Raw genomic sequence first — 17,363 nt, 5'->3', positions numbered from 1 at the left:
GGGGGGGCAGAGAAGCCCACTTCAGTCAATGCAGTTGTGGTCCAGCATGAATCTAGATTCAACCCAAGGATTAATATTGCCTTCTCATTTTGGCTGTAGAACATTGATTAAACATTTTTACACTTAACTAAAGACCTACATTTTCACCTGTTGCAGACTGATTTACAGACCACATTCTAATAGCATCTGCTAGACACTAATTGCATACATCCAAAGCTTTGATTCTTATACTTTTTAATGTTGCTTAAGGAAATCTATTTGTACTGACCAAAATCAAGAAATGGAACTTGTTCTACTCTATAGCAGCAAATTAAATGCTCTATGATCTTGCAGAAGTAGAATTATCACAAAAATGCAAGCTGTGAGTGTATATGGATTGTCACAATTACAAGTTTATGAAGACATACTTCACTAAATAGTTGCTTGTACTATCTTAAAGACATTTGGGTAGTTACAAATTCTGTAATGAAACCATCTCTCCCCCAGTTGTTACCGGAACAGATCTATTTACCAATGAACAAGAATATTAAATTAAACTTGGCCTTGCTTATAACGTTGAACAACTGCAAGTGAAAAATGTGTTGCAATCCTGTGGTCCTTGGGAGGGCAGAGACTTCTGTCCTCAAGAGGGGATCCACTCATGAATGCCACCCCTGCTCAGCAGCTGCAAAAAACTCTTCTTCCCCCCACCCCACCCCATATGTGGGCCAGGAGAGGAGAGGCTGTGCATTCACAGCCCTCAGGTTAATGGAATAGTGACAGATTTATGCCAACCCTAGAGGAATTGATGTAGTTTCCCCATTCGTTTAAATTAGATGGAATTTGTACAAAAAAATAAAAAAATCAGCCTAGGGAGTTGAAAAAGGCAAACACATTGCTCCTCCATCCCTTCTAGCAGGAGCACAGCAGGGCTTTGGATACAGTTCATCCAGATCTCCTCACTGTGGCAGAAATATACCAAGAAAGAAAGAAAACACACCAAAAATTGGCTAAGAACATGGGACAGAAGTGCTAGGGAAGGCTCTGTGCCAGCCTACTATTCAAGGTAACTATATATGTTTTAATGCAATGATAAATTGAGGGCCATTTGATGAAGTGTTTGTTTTAATTATAGCACTTGAACAGTTTGCCTGTGATTCAAAAGGGAGGTGTGCAAACAAGCGAGTAGTAGTCTGCACAGCATCATACGTCATCTCTACTCTTCCTTTCCCTGACCCTCCTACCCACAGAGAATGAAAACTTGCATACCATACGCTGTAGAGACCCAAAAAATTAAGAAAAGACCTATCTGCAATACAGTACTAAGCAGGAACTTTTCAACAACATGGCAATTATACTAAATGAAGTTCTAGTGCTACCAAGGGCATGCTCAACTATATGGTGGCATATATGTTATCTCTGCCATTCCCCACTCCCAAACCCAAACAAACCTCATTTTCTGCTTTTTGTTTCTTGCTTTTATTTTCCAGACTTCAGAATAGCATTTTAGACATTTAACAGCTGACAAAGTGGGCTCTGGTTCACGAATGCTTATGCCACAAAGAATGTGCTGCATCTTTAAGGTTGCACGTAACAGTGTAGAATTTGCTACCACAGAGTAACATGGCTATTTCTTTGGGAGGTTTCAGAAATACGTTTTCTAGCTTCAGTAAGATTCTCAAGATTGGGTAGATTCAGTTATTCAAAGAAACACAGCAGCAGGCAGCACAAGTAGTTAATGCTTCCAGTTCTGACCTCAATATTGATTGAAACAGTTGTGTCACATCTATAACTTTGGAGAAATGGACAAACTCCCAATTTGGAAATATTGTATATCTCACCCCAGGGGAGATGCTAAGCTATATTTCAGTCGATATGGAAAAGAACAGGGAAGAAGCATCATGAAGCAGTTGTACTTCCTGTCGTCACAGATGTTCTGAATGGCTGAACCCAATTAAATACATTAGAAGTTACTGTGAAATAAGTATGTGCTTAAGTGCACAAGATTGCCTTTCCAATCATATGAAAAACTACTGACTCCAAGAGAAAGATACTGGATTGATTCACATATTATGGTAACACAGAATTGCTAAGTGTCCCGGCTTATTGTGAAAGAGCAAGTATGCTGGTGCATTCTGCTCGATCGTTCTCACCAGGCAACCTCCGTTCATTATTTGTTTGATGTTACTTCTGAACCAGGAATCCTTGGTTGGTTGCTGTCCTAATGAGACAGTTACATGCCAGCACACTTATACATTCACAATAAGCCAGAACTCTAGCAACTTTAGCTTACCATGACATGCAAATAATCCCATTATCTTGCAAAAAACACAGGAGTAAACACATTTTGATTCAGTTTTTTAATAAATTAATACCATTCAAAATACAGTGCCAGAACATGATGCAGCTGAACATGCTAGTACGATCCATCATGAAGCACCTGTGCTCATGTAAGATTGGCGGCGCCACGCTACTGCTAGTGGTTCCTGGGATTAATGCCAGAGCAGCACTAGTCAACTGCTCTCCTGCAGAGTATTCCTGAACAGAGTTTGTTCCCCCCTTAAAAAAAATCAGCTAAGGGATAACTATACACAGTCACACTACAGTAATGCTTGTTATTAAATTAACAAAAATAAAGACCTGGTTAATCCACGCTATGTTTACATTGGGACAAGGGGAACATAAGCAGCAGGAAGTAATATGCATGAGCCAATGTTTCTGAAACACAGAATGTGGAGCTATTTACTGATCAAAAGCTCCACACAGACCCGCACTAGGAAGGGCTGGCAATTCATATTGCAAGCCCAGCAACGTAAGTTCACACCTGGTAAACTACCAGCTGCTCGGAAGACCTGTATTCTAAATAGACAGGTATAAGTTAGTGAAAATACATGCACCTAATAATAATTATAATATTAATACAGCTTGACTGAGCCTGCAGTCATTTTGCCCTGCATGTCACCATAAAATGGAAGATCTACCCTTCCTACCATAGGTAGATCCATGGGATTTGTTTCTTCTTTACATGGCATTTTTATACCAACACGGCTGGCTGTTGTGTATTAAGTGCAGCACATTCCATTAGGCCACACAATCTATATAACTAGCACATACAGAGATTTCCAGAACTCACTCAATTATAGCTGGAAGATACTTTGAGCAATTACATACCATCCTAGAAACAGAAGCTGCTTTTGTGAATTTTTCCTGAACTTCACAGGACTAAAATTTAGACAGTAAGCAGATGCTTTAAGCTTGCAATATACATATGGATCCCATCAGCTATCAGAGGGATTTTTTTCAGATTATGGAAGCATATCTGCTCATAAATTTTATCGATTTACAGTCAATGGCGACAAAATTTTAAATAGGGCATACATACAAGACAGTTTAACATTTCAATTTCTGCCCTATTCTCTCAAAAGAAATTCATGATAACCGGTTACAGGCATGCAGTCTCTGAATTTTGGAAGCTATACAGGTGGCAATGTAACCATCTCTCCATCCAGCTCAAATTCATCAGCCCCATCGGGTGGAAAGAGATACGGAGGAGGCTTCCACGGGGATTCTTCAAGGCAAGATGGATAAAGTTTTCCCACAGTGCACCGAAAGTCTTTCCCCAAATCCCAGAGCACTCGCTCAGATATATGCTGACGCAAGAACCACCGGTCAAGGTCCATATCATATTGGTAGGTAGCATACTTGGCTCTCTCATTCATATGGGTTTCTCGTATGAAGACACACAAAGAGTTGGAGATCACAACAGCTCTGACACAGGGGTCAGAATACCGCTTGGCAGGAATATTGGCTGCCATTCGCCATTCATTTTTATTCACATCATAAACTTCCACAGTTACGGAAGACCCATCTACAGTGCTAGTAGGGAGTCTTATACCAGAGTTGCTGCCAACATGCAAGCCTCCAATATAAAATATTTTATCCCCAAAAGCAGCAGCTGAAGCAAAGCATCTACTGGTTTGTCTCATAGCCATTTCAACCCAAGCATCTGACCTGGGGAAGTAGCAGTACATCAAGTTGTGTGCCATTACATAAATGCAGTTATGAACAGCAACTGCTGTACTCCATTGCCACGCACAAGGCAGTGGGCTTACCATGGTCCATTCATCTCTCTCGGTATCATATCTTTCCACAGTTCTTCTGTTGAGCTCTCCGCCTACACTGTCTCCTCCAATTGCATAGATGTAGCCTTCACAACAAACCAGGGATGGCTTTATACGAACAAACAGCATTGGACTCTTTGGAAACCAAGTGTTTTGTTGGGCATCAAACCAGTAAAAGCAATTCACAGTTCGGAAGGCAACCTGAAGTTTGCTAGTCTTACTGTGGTTGGTTTTTGTGTTTTTGAGTGGGATTTGCCCACCGGCGATATAAATATCGTTGTCAGGAGTTACAAGTGTCCCAACCTTATGCAAATCAGCAGGAGGGCTGCAGAGCTTGTAAACCTTTTCAGCTTGTGGACTGTAGCACACTGAAGAGTAAAGACTACCGGGGTTTTCAGCAGCTGCTTCAATGAAGATCATCATTTCCTCTTTAGTCATTCCGAGCCTTGGCTTAAAAAACTTCGGCATAGATTTATACAATCCTTGAACCACTACAGATTTATCATTTGGTGGTAAGCCTTGAAACCAAGCTCTTTGCGTAACTTCAGATAACGCGTCAATTCTTATTTGGCTAAGAACAGATGACAAATACTGTGATCGAGATTCTGTGTTGTACTCCAGCCATAACATTGCAGCTTCACGAACTGTCTCCTCTTTTTCCACATTTAAGTTGTCACTGCTCAAAATATCTATCAACAGGTCATGTGAGAGTTGCATGAAAGCCTCCTGGTGGTATACAGCTGTGAACTTGTGTTCTACCATCCTTTTAGCACTCTGTTTTAATTCTTCACAGCTGAAAAGATCAGCAAAACTTAAGAGTCGCACACAGTTCTCTGCGTTTATTTTTTTAATTAAGTATTCTCTGCATCGATGTAACACATCTTCTACCTGCAATGAAAAAAGCAATGCAATGAGAAGCAGTCAAAGCTCTACTTCCTTTAAGTCCATACTTGTGGTTAATGATGAAAGTAAAACAGGAATGGATCTAGTTCCTAGATTTCTATAGAGGCAATCTCCCTTCAAGTTATTAAGCAACTTCTAATGGATAAGGCTAAGAGATAAGTCAATGAATATGGGGGTCTTTCCTGATGCCCAAACATACTGACTACGACATACCAATCTAAGATTGTTTGCAGCCAGAATCTTAGGAAAGAAGAGAGAGAAAGCACTCCTACTTGTCTGCTGACACCAAAGTTGCTTGAGTACTGAACGAATTGCTAGTCTCCATATGATTAATGACTTCTGCACTGTCTCTGTGTAAATAGGAAGATAAATGCTCCCCTAACTCCTGACAGAATTGTTAGACACTCAAAAACAAAACAAAAAACACCTCCCTCCCCTACCAGTTATCAGACCTCTCAGAGATGGCAGTCAATAGGAGTGCATCAAATTGGGAGCTTCCTTTTGGTTCAAGGGCTGAGGGATCTACTGAGATCCACACGCATCAAGGTGCAAAGAATTCTGGGTAGTGATTTTGAGTAATACATTCTGTTGCCAACAGACAACAGGTACAACTTTGGGAATTCCGGCTTCTTTTACTGCATCCTGATCCTAGTGACTGTTTTGTATTTAATTTAATGTAGATGTAAAGCTCATGACAATTCATGATAAAAGTGGCTTTTACATAAATTCTAGACATACTTGCTTGAAAGCGAGGTCTTTTCAAACCAACAGGATGTATTTCTATGTAGAGTATATTACAAAAGCACCTTTAGTGTGAAACATGCAAATGCTTCCAAAACAATTCAATATATCCCAGGATACTTCTCTTCTATGTCTTTACCCATTTGCTTTGTGAACAGCTTGCTCTGTTCATACATTTTAACAATGTTAGTTAAGAATCCTTTTAGATACAATTGAAGGAAAAAGTTAGTATCTTAGAATTGTAGAATATTTACCTGTAAGAAGCAAGCTGTTTCATAAAGCTGTTCGACGGTTGTGTCATTTATTGCCAGATTACCCGTGTAAGCATAAGTTATTATTATTTGCAAAGTGGCTGCATCCACATTCCTCAGATGGACATGCGTTTGTTTGCTTTCACTCAACCCGCTCATAAACATAGCCCTGATAGAGAAAAATAAAGTACATTAACTGTGGACATCTTCTACCTTTATCTTAAATTTTGCAACTTTTTGGAGACCACAGGCAGATAAAATTCAATACATTTTAAAGCTTGCAAACTATGCATTGATTCACAATGGCTGCATTCCAACTTATACCCCCTCATAATCCCTTTGAAAACTGATCACACTTTGTTCAAGTCTGACCCTGTTCAGACGACATGCTAAGCCATAGTGGTTAAGCATTTTGATCTAAACATGATGTCTTAGAATATAATGTGAAACATTCCTAACTATGGTGGCTATTTAACCACAGTTTAAACATGCTCACTAACCATTTTTTGCAAAAGGGTTAGCAGTCTAACTACGGTTTAGTGAACAGGCCCTTTGTTTGCAATTAGGGCCACTGTACTATCCAGCATACCACTAGGGCTCTCCATTTGTATTTGGCGATTTCGCACTCAGCACTACAAACTACTTAAAATTTTAACAAATCAACATGTTACTCCTTGATCTTATCCACGCATAAATCTGTTAGTATTATTTAAATGTCTAGCAAGATATTAATTTCCTCTGCATTTAAGTTATACTAAACATCTTTATTTATATACTTGAATTAATTTGTATTTATCTCAACAGGAATTCAGGGATAATTGAGTTTACCTTATTATGCCCTTCTTTACACAGCAAAAATCCAACAGTTATTATTTCCAAGTCCCTAATATCTAATTCTCATTAATCACCACAATCTGTTTTGGCTAAGGCACATAACGACACCTGTAAATTGCAGATAAACATCACTGCATTCAGTTTGTATGTAAACTACAAAAACAATTATGTTTAAAGACAGAATTGTTTGAGTATTTCACAAACACCTGCTGCACCCCCCAAATTTAACCTCCCTTTTATGCAGTCACCAAACTATGCCTCAGGTACCAGAGAAAATCTGGTATAAGCATTACGTAAGCTTGATTCATGGTTTCCTAGAGTACTTTACCTGGAAAACCCTGCCTCATGCGGTTCGGGAGGTGGAAGACTTAACATCTTTTAAATGCCTCCTGAAAACATACCTTTTTACACATACTTTCCCTGGTTTTTAACTTCGCTTTTTTATATTGCTTTTTTAACTTTTAAGGTTTTAAAATTTCTCTATACTTGTTTTATGGTTTTAATTGTGCACTGTCCAGAGAGCTTCAGCTGATGGGCAGTATAAAAATGCAATAAATTAAAATAAATTAAAGAAATTACTAAGGTGAAAATGCCTGTGATTACGTTGTTTTGTTTGGGACCAATATCTAATTTTCAAATGAAGGCTGAAGTTACCAATATTTTCTGGTGCTCACAGCACAATAGCAAGCCAAACTGGATTACCAATACTGTGTCTGAGATTTCACTCACCAGGAAACTTCAAATATATATAAGCAAGGAAACATATAGGAAAACAAGCATGTCTCACTACCCTCTGCAATATCACAGAAGATACTGAGCTATACTGTCTGGGCTTACCCACTACAGCTACTGCATATTGGAGTTTGGCAGGCCACTAAAATAATCTCATACGTAATCCTTCCAGAACAGTGTTTTTGCAGATTATTATGTCTAGAGGTAGGATGTTAAACCATCACCTCTCAGTTATGCACTGTATAATCTTGGAACATGCAGTGTGTTCTTCTCTGAAGAGCGCTAATCCTCAGAACCAATGGGAACAAACAGCTATTTTATATGAATTTTAGACTGCCCTGATGACCCACTCCTACCCCATGTCCTTTGATTCACCACAGAGCACTGGGATTTTACCCTGCCTCCATCTTTAGATCTGTTTGCTCTCAACCCTAGGGCAAGAGTGAGCATCATCTTCATTTTGCCTGACACGTGACAAATCTCAAAAATTTGCAAAACTGAGAAGACTTCACCTGCACAAATAGTGAACATGAACTGGAGACATTTCAGATCTGGTTTCCATTAACTGGTCTTCATTCCATATCTCCTCTATTCCCCACTCTTACAATAAATGTTCTAGAGTCAGTGCACCTCTTGAATTAGTTGAGTTGTACATCCTAATTTCATGATACCATATTTGTAACTGAAACAATATTTTAGTTCTCCATTCCCTTCAAGTTACTAGTCTCTAGTATATTATGCTACATGATGTTTTGGACATATGAGATTAACACAACACATTTTTGCAGAAGAAACAACACTACTTTAAACACATACCTGAAGTAAGAGCTACACGTTGCAAGAACCATCTTATGGCATGGGAATTCAGTGCCCTCAACAATTAAAACAATGTCAGTTAGCAACTGCTGTTCATAGAACAGCTTTAACTGTCCCAATAAGGATACAGCATATTCTGTATTGATTTGCCTTTCTTCCTGGGTAGACATGGCTGCATTCCATTAATATTTCCAGGACCAGAGTAGAGAAGCCACTTTATTTCAGCAGGAAAAAGATCACAACCATTTCTTGAAAAACTCAGAAGAAATTACAGGGAATATTGTTTGAAGCCTTTGCAAACTTTATTAAGACATTTAGCAATGATGGATTGGACTGCTGAATCAAGAATACTTCAGAGTTTGACCCACTTCTAGGGAGCAATACACTGACTTGGTGTCCATCTGTTCTCCTGAGACTTTCAATAATGACTGCAAAGTTCCTGTTGAGATTTCCAGTGATGCAGCACATGGGCGAACAAATGGAATTTGTGAGGTAGATTTTCTTGCACCATCTCAATCAATGGCTGCACTTGTGACTAGAAAAATAATAATAATAATGTCAGTCATTTTTTCTCACCATAAAATACCATTTGGAACACCACTAAATAATTATCATTTTATGAAGCACATATGACAGTGCAAAATACTAAAATCAATGGTACCTCTACCCCTTCAATGCATTAGGAATGCCCACAACTAGAAATGGGACACTGAATAAGGGTAGCAGTGCAGAAACATCATAAACCCCACTCAGGATTATTGCTGATAAGTCTTGCTTTGTGCTTGCATGATCACAAATGTCATCAGACTCCAGGTACCATGGGTAAATTTTGAGATCTTGGTAACAAAGAAGAGCCAAATGTTTCTATTATGCTTTTTAAGCTACAGTGTGCAAAGGTAACTGGCCATTTAACTTCACATGTTTAACATTCATTTGAGACTGAAGAATGAACTAAATTACAATTACTCAATGTTATATTCAAGTAACAACCACCACCTACTTATTGTAAAAATGACTACTTTACTATTCTCTACTGCAAAATAGAAACCAAGCTGTTTATAACATAGTAAAATCAAATTACAATAAAAACATAACTAGGAGAAAAACAAAACAGAAGCATTAACAGTAAAAATATAGCTGTATAATAAAAACAATGCAGCAACAGAGAAAACAAGCCAGGTCTTAACTTGGTACCCAAGTGTTCAGTGTTGGTGCAAGGCAAGTCTCACCTAGGCCATAGCTAGACCTAAGGTTTATCCCAGGATTGTCCTGGGGTCAAACCTGTTCATCTAAGTGCCACACAGGGCATCCAGCAATCAGGCAGGGACAAACCCAGGATGATCCTGGGATAAACCTTAGGTCTAGCTACGGCCCTAGAGAGAGCATTTCACAAGCTTGGTGCCACAAGGGAGAAACTCCTGCTCCTTACAGACATCCATCATACTTCAGTTAGCAGAAGAATCCAAAGCAGAGGCTCAGATAGTGAATGAAATGCTCAGAAAGAAACATACTAGTGAAGACAGTAATTAAAGTAACCACGTCCCAAGCCATTTAGGCTTTAAAGGGAAGAACCAGCACCTTAAATCAGGTGCAGAAGTAAATGTCTAACCAGTGTAGAACAAACAACACTGGGTATGTTCAAACTGTGCACTTCAGACAACTACCTGGCAAGCTGTGACAATTGATGTTTCAAGACATTTGCCTCAAGTAGAGTTTGTTAGAATAATCCAGTGTGAGTTACTAACGCATGCATTCTTGTGGCCAAGTCTACCTTCTCTAGGCAAGAGTGTAGCTGGTGTACCAACCAACACTGGTAAAAGTCACCACAGCTATCTGGGCATCCTTGGATCAAGGAGCACCTCAAGCTGCAAGACAAGTAGAATCTGCAATGTTGAATTGGGCAATCCTTCAACCAACAGTATTTCCATTTTTATCTAGGTTAACTGTGCTTGTTCACCAACATTTAGTTCCTCACTGCTCCCAATAAACAATTCAGAGCTTCCACTGCTTCCCTAGGATAAGATGTAAACAAAAGACAGAGCTGGTATCATCAGCATACTGATGACACCTCAGTCTGAATCTCCAGATGAAAACACCCAGGAGCCCTATGTAGATGCTGAAAAGAATAAGGGAGAAGAAGAAACCCTGAAGCATCCCATAAACTAGTAGCCATGGGTAGACAGAGCACAGTTCCCCAGCACCACCTTCAGTGATCAGCACTTCATGAAAAACTGGAGCAATTTCAACATGGTACCTTTCAGTCCCATTCCTGCAAGGCAACCCAGAAGAATGCTATGGTTCATCATATTGAAAGCTACTGAAAGCTACATGAGCATCAACAGTTGCCCCACTAAGCCAATCAAGGCAGCTGAGTCTCCAAATATGGCCTGAAGCCAGACTGAAAGGGATCTAGGAAAACAACTTCATCCAGATCAACTTGGAGCCAGATAATTCACAAGGAGTGGAATATTCAAAACCAAATAATAAGCCAAACCAGTATGATCTAAAGATGGCCTTTTCAACTATGGGCATACAACTAACTCACTGAGGACAACAGGCATGTACATAGCCCTCTTCATTGAGGAATTAAATTCAGGAAGGGTAAAGGTCAAACATGCATGCGTTCACACATCTGAGCATCCTGTTCACATCCTCATAAAGTCAAACTGAAAGATATCCAAATAAATTTGTTAAGAACAGAAGACCATTCCGGAACAATTGGATTCCAAGTCAGAATGAATATGGTAATTTTTGCAAAGAATTTCATAAATTGCCTGCAGCAGACGTCTAAGGGCTCTTTCAACTGTGCCTGGGGACAGAGAGGGGACAAACTGTAGAAGGCCTCTCACCACTTGGAAAAATTCTGCTGGCCAGCACTAAGCAGATGCAGTTGCGGTGTAGGCAGGGATCATATACACCTAACCTCCTACCCTAGCCAAGCTATTATGCATTTAATTTTTTTCCAATGTGTGACTGGCCACCATCTCATTAAAAATCTTCTCATTAAGGGGCTCTTAAGTTTTGTTTAAGTGCTTAGCCTCAACCTATCACCCTGTGGCTTAAAATCTACTGCTTCTTAGCCAAGAGACCACAAATTCTGGTTGGTCTTGATAACCAAGCCAAAACCTATGGTTTCCAAGGTTTCCCCTTGAGTGCAATTCTATGAATGTTTAATCAGAAGTAAGTTCCATTATATTCAATGGGGCTTACCCCGGGTAATTCTACACAGGATTATAGGTTTAGTTCCTTGCTCTCCACTACTGTTCCAAACCTTTGCAGCTAAGGAGGGAAATAGCATAATTTTCATAGTAGCTCCAGAGGGGGAAGTTGGTGCTTGTGTTGACACTGGGCAGCTGAGGTACTTGTTGCATCCCATCTGCCCACCACAAAAACAGCCAACCCCAACTGGCTGGGACTATTCCTGACAGATAGTGACAAAAGAACTCCCGGTACCTCAACTGTCTGCTACCAAAATGACCAGCCCCTACCTTTCCCTGTAGAGGTAGGACCTGTTTGGCAGTGAGCAGCTAAGGCACTCCAAACATCTCCATGGCCCAACCCAAAACAGACATCTTCAGGCCTTCCCCTCTGGAACCAGAGGAAAAGGCTGGGTCTTGTTTTGGTACAAGGCAGCAGAGGTAATATAAGCACTTCAGCAGCCCACCCTAGCCTTTCTCTCTGGCTCATGCTCAGTGCAACTGTGGGGGAAATCCCTGCCCCTTTTTCAGCTCCAACTTTGAGAGGAAGGCAGGGCTCACCAAGGTAAGGGTGGCGAATGGAAACACAGAGTACTGTTCTTAGTAATTCTGATGAACGTCTGTTTCCCTGTTTTTGGTGACATTGCTGACTTCTAAAAACAGCAATGTCACCGATTTTCTTATATGATTCACGTTCCAGACTTTCTTCTATCATCCTTATAACTCTCCCCTGAATGGTTTCCAACATCATTTTAAACTGTAGTACTAAGAATGGAAGTCCAACTGAACCTTAACATTACTACTTGGAAACACTAGTCCTATGCAGGCATTCAAAGGAACATGAGCATCAGGATGCAGGGCATGCACGAGAGCTTCACCGTCATATGCGCCACCTCCACACCTGACCTTCCAACACTTGAGCAGGAAGGTCTGAAGGGGGACTCTAAATACATTTGGCTGAGTGCGCTTAGACTCTTCCCTGCAATTGGCAACCCTGGTAACACAGGGTTCCCAAGTATAGGAAGGATTTTAAGCATATTAAGCTAAATACACTTAGAAATGCCCATCAGAACTTCCTGATTGATGTGGGAAGGCCAGGGGTGGAGTTGGTGGGGATGCTGGAGTAGGATTGGCATGTATGCTCCTTCCATGTTTTATGCCAACACGTATTTTGAATGTTTAGCTGCATAAGGCTCCAGCTTGTCTTACAATATATAGATCTTGTGTTCTGTGCCACAGCACCACACTATTAATTCATGCAATGCCAGTCATCTACTAACATACCTATACTTTTATTGGAAGTTCTATGATCTAGCCAGTTATTTCCTCTTTACATTTATACAACTAGAAGATCTTATTCCAGAAACTTCTACCCAACTTCTCAATAAACATAGCTTTCATTTGCACCTTTTATATTGCTACTTGGCCAGTGGATTGAACTCATTTTGAATTTTTTAGCCTGCGTTTACATCTCTTCTCACAGCAGTTTTACCTATAAATCTGATAAGTAACTGTACTGCCCATTCCATCCATGCTTTAACAATAATGCTCAACTGCATCAAACTGAGTTCAGATCCCTAGAGGAATCTCATTTCTAAGCATTACCTACAGGAACTGTTTATCCTTCCAGTAGTTTCAATGGACCTGCAAATTTCCCATTATCAGTGTATACTTTCTAAATTTCTATATAGGATTAACGTGCAAGACTGAGCTCCAGCCAGTCTTTCAGTTCAAGTGAAAGGCAGTTTCTGACAACAACCTCCCACAAGAATTCAAAAAAATATTACAAGTAACACAAAATGCTATACCAAGCTGTTTTTATTTTAAATTTCTTAATATAGAACTTTACTTAGATTTTTCTAAATTAACCATTTTAGAATGGAACCTTTTGAAATTAAGAGTCTATGAAGTGTTCATCGGATTCTATGTTGTAAAACAGGGCAATGATTGCTTTTATAAGTGAGCCATACATCAATTAAGACTTAATATAATAGTAACTTTATTATGATTATTATAAACTGCAATGTCTGAACTGAAATACTATTGCTGAAAGAAAACACCATTAGGAACAACATTAACATCAGTCATTAAACTTTGTCAAAATTAAGAATGACAAGCAATCTTTAACACCCCCTTCCCTATCTTTTTTCACAAATTGTTTAGGGCAATAGCAATATGCCAAATGGTCAACAGTACTTTAAATCCCTAGGAAAACTGTACATCTTACTTCAATGAAACAGTTCGATTTACATCTGTTCTATATAGAATACTTGACAGTAAGTAATCTGACCACCATTCTCCAACTGCATTATGCAAACCAAAAATACATTTACATACGAAGTTCACATTCTAGCCAGAAGACAAGGAAGAAACCCCCCAGCAAATCAGTCCCAGCTAAATACCTTTGCTACGAAAGTATTTATTGCAGCTTTATATCTCTGGAACCTTTTTCAGAAAGAGGGGGTTATTCTTCTCTTCCTCATCCTCTTGGACAAGCAATATCATTATTCACCCACTAGGAGGCTGCAGTGTCAAAAACCCTACCTGCTTTTCTCTTCGTAGGGCCGGGAATGTTCCTAATTGCATCTCTGTAAGGATCCCAGAGGCCAACATCCAAATTAGTATTTTATGTAGCAGCATGAGGATGCCGCGTCCCTAAGCAAAACTGCAGCTGCAATGCAGACACCCAGGTCCACCCCACCCCGAGTTGGACTGTGAGGAAGGCCGGGCCAAACACACTTACCTTCCCCTGCCCACGCCACGCACCCCCAAAAGCAAGCCCACCCACTCCAGAACGAAGCACCTTGTGGCAAGTGTTTAACCGCAGTATGACATTGGAGGCAGGCACCGAGGTTGCACTGTTTACCAAGAGCAGAGCCCCGCTAACATCAAGACTCAACCTGTGTCGCGGCGGCTTGCGGTGGAGAATGCAGGAGGGCTGTGGATATATTAGACCGGGCCCCGAAACACAGCCCCCAAGAACGACACACACTTAGGCCCTCTCCTTCCCCCTCCCCGCCCCGGCAACAGCCTGACTCACGGCGCAGAATCCAAGCGGCGGCGGCGGCCCCATCTTCCTCCTACCTTCCTACTCCCTCCCATCACACTCCGAAGAAGCCGGTGCTGAACATCCCTACTCTTCTCTTCCCTCCCCGCACCGCCCTCAATCCCTCCACCCCAGCCATTTCCCTTCTTCTCCCTAGGGGCTGCTCCCAGGCCACAGCCTGGCTCTGGGGAAAGAGGGAGGGAGGGAGGGAGGGCGCGAATGAAACCCTCGGGGTTTTCGGCCGTTTCCTTCCACAGAAAAAGAAGCGGCGGCGTTTCCTTCCCCCCACACCCCGGGGCGAAGGCCTAGAGAATGGGAAGGCGGGATGAGGAGGGCGAAGTAAGGCGACCCACCCTCCTCTTTCCCTCACCTCCGGCCTGCGCTGCTGCTGCCGCTTCAGCCCCTCAGTATCCTCCCAGGCACGGAGAAGAAGAAGGAGCGGAGGGGGGGGGAAGGAGCGAGGGACACACGGCGACTGCGCGCGCTCTCACCTCGCTTTCCGCCCGCCCCGACGTCCGTTGAGAACCACAGAGCGCGCGAGCGCACCCTTAGCGAGTTCTATCCCGCCCCTGCGCAGGCTCGGAGCAAGGGAGCCGGACGTGGGCGGGAGAGGAGGGAAAACTGTGTTCTTACGCAGGGGGAGAACCGCCTCCGCCCGCCGAACCCTCCCTTTTAGCGCGCATGCGCGTCTTTTACTGGTTTCTACGGAAAGCGACGCCTTCCAATAATGCGCACGCGCAGGTTGACGTTATTATTGCAATCTCATTGATTCTTCCGACGTTTGAGAGAAAGAGGCTGCGGACTGTGGCTGAAGATCCTTTTCTCGACCCGCCTCCTGCCGGCCGACTGTTGTAACTGCAAGCACCTCGCCTTTTTTACAAAATGCTCTTATCCATACAGGCATAACAGAAGGTTAGAGTCTCACACGCACTGAAAGGCGCCCCTGGCCATTATTCCGCTCAAAGCCCTCGATCTATACTTTGCATTGGCAATTAGAAGGAGCAACAACAAAAACAATACCGGGAAGTCCCAGTACTGGGGAAAAGGCGAGATATAAATAAATAAATATAATAATGACCTCAAGGACTGTCTCTTGTGGCCTCTGGCGAAGGTATACTTCCTGTGTAGCAGGGATGGGAACCTGAGGTTCTGCAGATGTTGGACTACATTCTTTACTATTGGCTATGCTGGCTTGGGCCAATGGGAGATGCAGTCCGACAACATCTGGAGGACCACAAGATTCCCCCCCCACCCCGGACAAACCAGAGTGAAGGACAATTGGAAACCTACCCTTGACCTCAGTGAACATAATGATAGCACAGCTGCCAGGACTGGAAGGAGTTACACTTAAGAGCGTAATTTTACAGGCCCTGGTATGATCCTATGCATGTCTATTCAGAAGTTGGTCCCATTGAGTTCAATGTGTCTTACCCTCAGATAAATAGCTCTAGGATTACAAGCCTAGCTGGTTATTTTAGGGACGGTGTAAAAGCCGGAACAGAACAGGCCGGAACGACCCCATTATATTAAAAAAACATACCAAAAACAGTGGCATGTGTTAGCAACACTTGGGAACAATAATTTAGGAATAAAACCATTGCAATATTATATCACTATTAACCCCAGAACTCCCAAAACAACATCCGGAACAGAATGGGATGGCCGGAATGGCCACTTCTGAATGAGCGATATCTACCAAACTCACCAGTTATGCATAACTCCATGGCAGGGATGCAAGAAGCCACAAAAAGTGCAAAGAAACTGCGTTCTGATACCCGTTCCGTGCATAGTGCACAAAATGGGCCGGGACAGCAGCTTCCAAGTGAGGTAAGTCAACCAAACTCACCAGATGCACATAACTAGGTGGGACAGATGTAAAAAGCTCCAAAAGTTGCCCCGAAACCACGTTCAGATACCCGTTCCGGGCAAAAGTCTGTATTGTGCAAAATGGGCCGTAACGACAGCTTCCAAGTGAGGTAACTCAACCAAACTTACCAGATGCACATGACAAGGTGGGACAAATATAGAAAGCTCAAAAAGTTGCCCCGGAACCATGTTCCGATACCCATTCCAGGCAAAAGTCCCTATTGCGCAAAATGGGCCATAACAGCAGCTTCCGAATGTGGTAACTCAACCAAACTCACCAGATGCACATGACAAGGTGGGACAAATATAGAAAGCTCCAAAAGTTGCCCCAAAACCACGTTCAGATACCCGTTCCGGGCAAAAGTCCGTATTGTGCAAAATGGGCCATAACGACAGCTTCCCATTGAGTTAAGCCAATCAAACTCACCAGACGCACATAACTAGGTGGGACAGATGTAAAAAGCTCCAAAAGTTGCCCCGAAACTACGTTCCAATACATATTCCGGGCAAAAGTCCGTATTGTGCAAAATTGGCCGTAACGGCAGCTTCCAAGTGAGGTAAATCAACCAAACTCACCAGACACATATGACAAGGTGGAATATAGAAAGCTCCAAAAGTTGCCCCGAAACCACGTTCCGATCCCCGTTCCGGGCAAAAGTCCATATTGTGCAAAATCGGCCGTAATGGCAGCTTCCCAATGAGGTAAATTAAACAAACTCACCAGACGCACAATACTAGGTGGGACAGATATAGAAAGCTCCAAAAGTTGCCCCAAAACCACGTTCCGTTACCTGTTCCGGGCAAAAGTCTGTACTGTGCAAATTGCGCCGTAACGGCAGCTTCCCAGTGAGGTAAGTCAACTAAACTCACCAAACAC

At 41.9% G+C, this 17,363-nt stretch overlaps 1 protein-coding gene across 2 annotated transcripts; it reads right to left on the bottom strand.

Annotated features, from left to right (window-relative positions):
- Positions 1–2,324: 2,324 nt before the first annotated feature.
- On the bottom strand, positions 2,325–15,214 carry KBTBD2 (kelch repeat and BTB domain containing 2). Of its 2 annotated transcripts, none has more exons than XM_063129722.1 (4): positions 15,112–15,214; positions 8,378–8,912; positions 5,999–6,164; positions 2,325–4,988 (listed from the first exon to the last, which is right to left on the bottom strand). In XM_063129722.1, exons 2-4 carry the CDS (start codon positions 8,545–8,547, stop codon positions 3,453–3,455), a joined length of 1,872 nt encoding a protein of 623 aa, XP_062985792.1. In that variant the 5' UTR covers positions 8,548–8,912; positions 15,112–15,214; the 3' UTR covers positions 2,325–3,452. The 2 variants fall into 2 exon arrangements, with proteins under 2 accessions (XP_062985792.1, XP_062985801.1); XM_063129731.1 differs by lacking the exon at positions 15,112–15,214 and adding an exon at positions 14,991–15,077.
- Positions 15,215–17,363: the final 2,149 nt, after the last annotated feature.

This window comes from Elgaria multicarinata, chromosome 1 (genome assembly GCF_023053635.1).
Source record: "Elgaria multicarinata webbii isolate HBS135686 ecotype San Diego chromosome 1, rElgMul1.1.pri, whole genome shotgun sequence".
NCBI lineage: Eukaryota > Metazoa > Chordata > Lepidosauria > Squamata > Anguidae > Elgaria > Elgaria multicarinata.
This window is presented reverse-complemented; position numbering and strand designations above follow the sequence as displayed.

What these genes read in the sequence shown, in the direction of transcription:
- KBTBD2 (XM_063129722.1), bottom strand. Translation starts at nt 8,547, where the DNA reads ATGTCTACCCAGGAAGAAAGGCAAATCAATACAGAATATGCTGTATCC. An exon ending in ACGTGTAGCTCTTACTTCAG is followed by an intron (nt 6,165 to 8,377) that starts GTATGTGTTTAA and finishes TTTCTCTATCAG; the next exon opens with GGCTATGTTTATGAGCGGGT. An exon ending in AAACAGCTTGCTTCTTACAG is followed by an intron (nt 4,989 to 5,998) that starts GTAAATATTCTA and finishes TTTTCATTGCAG; the next exon opens with GTAGAAGATGTGTTACATCG.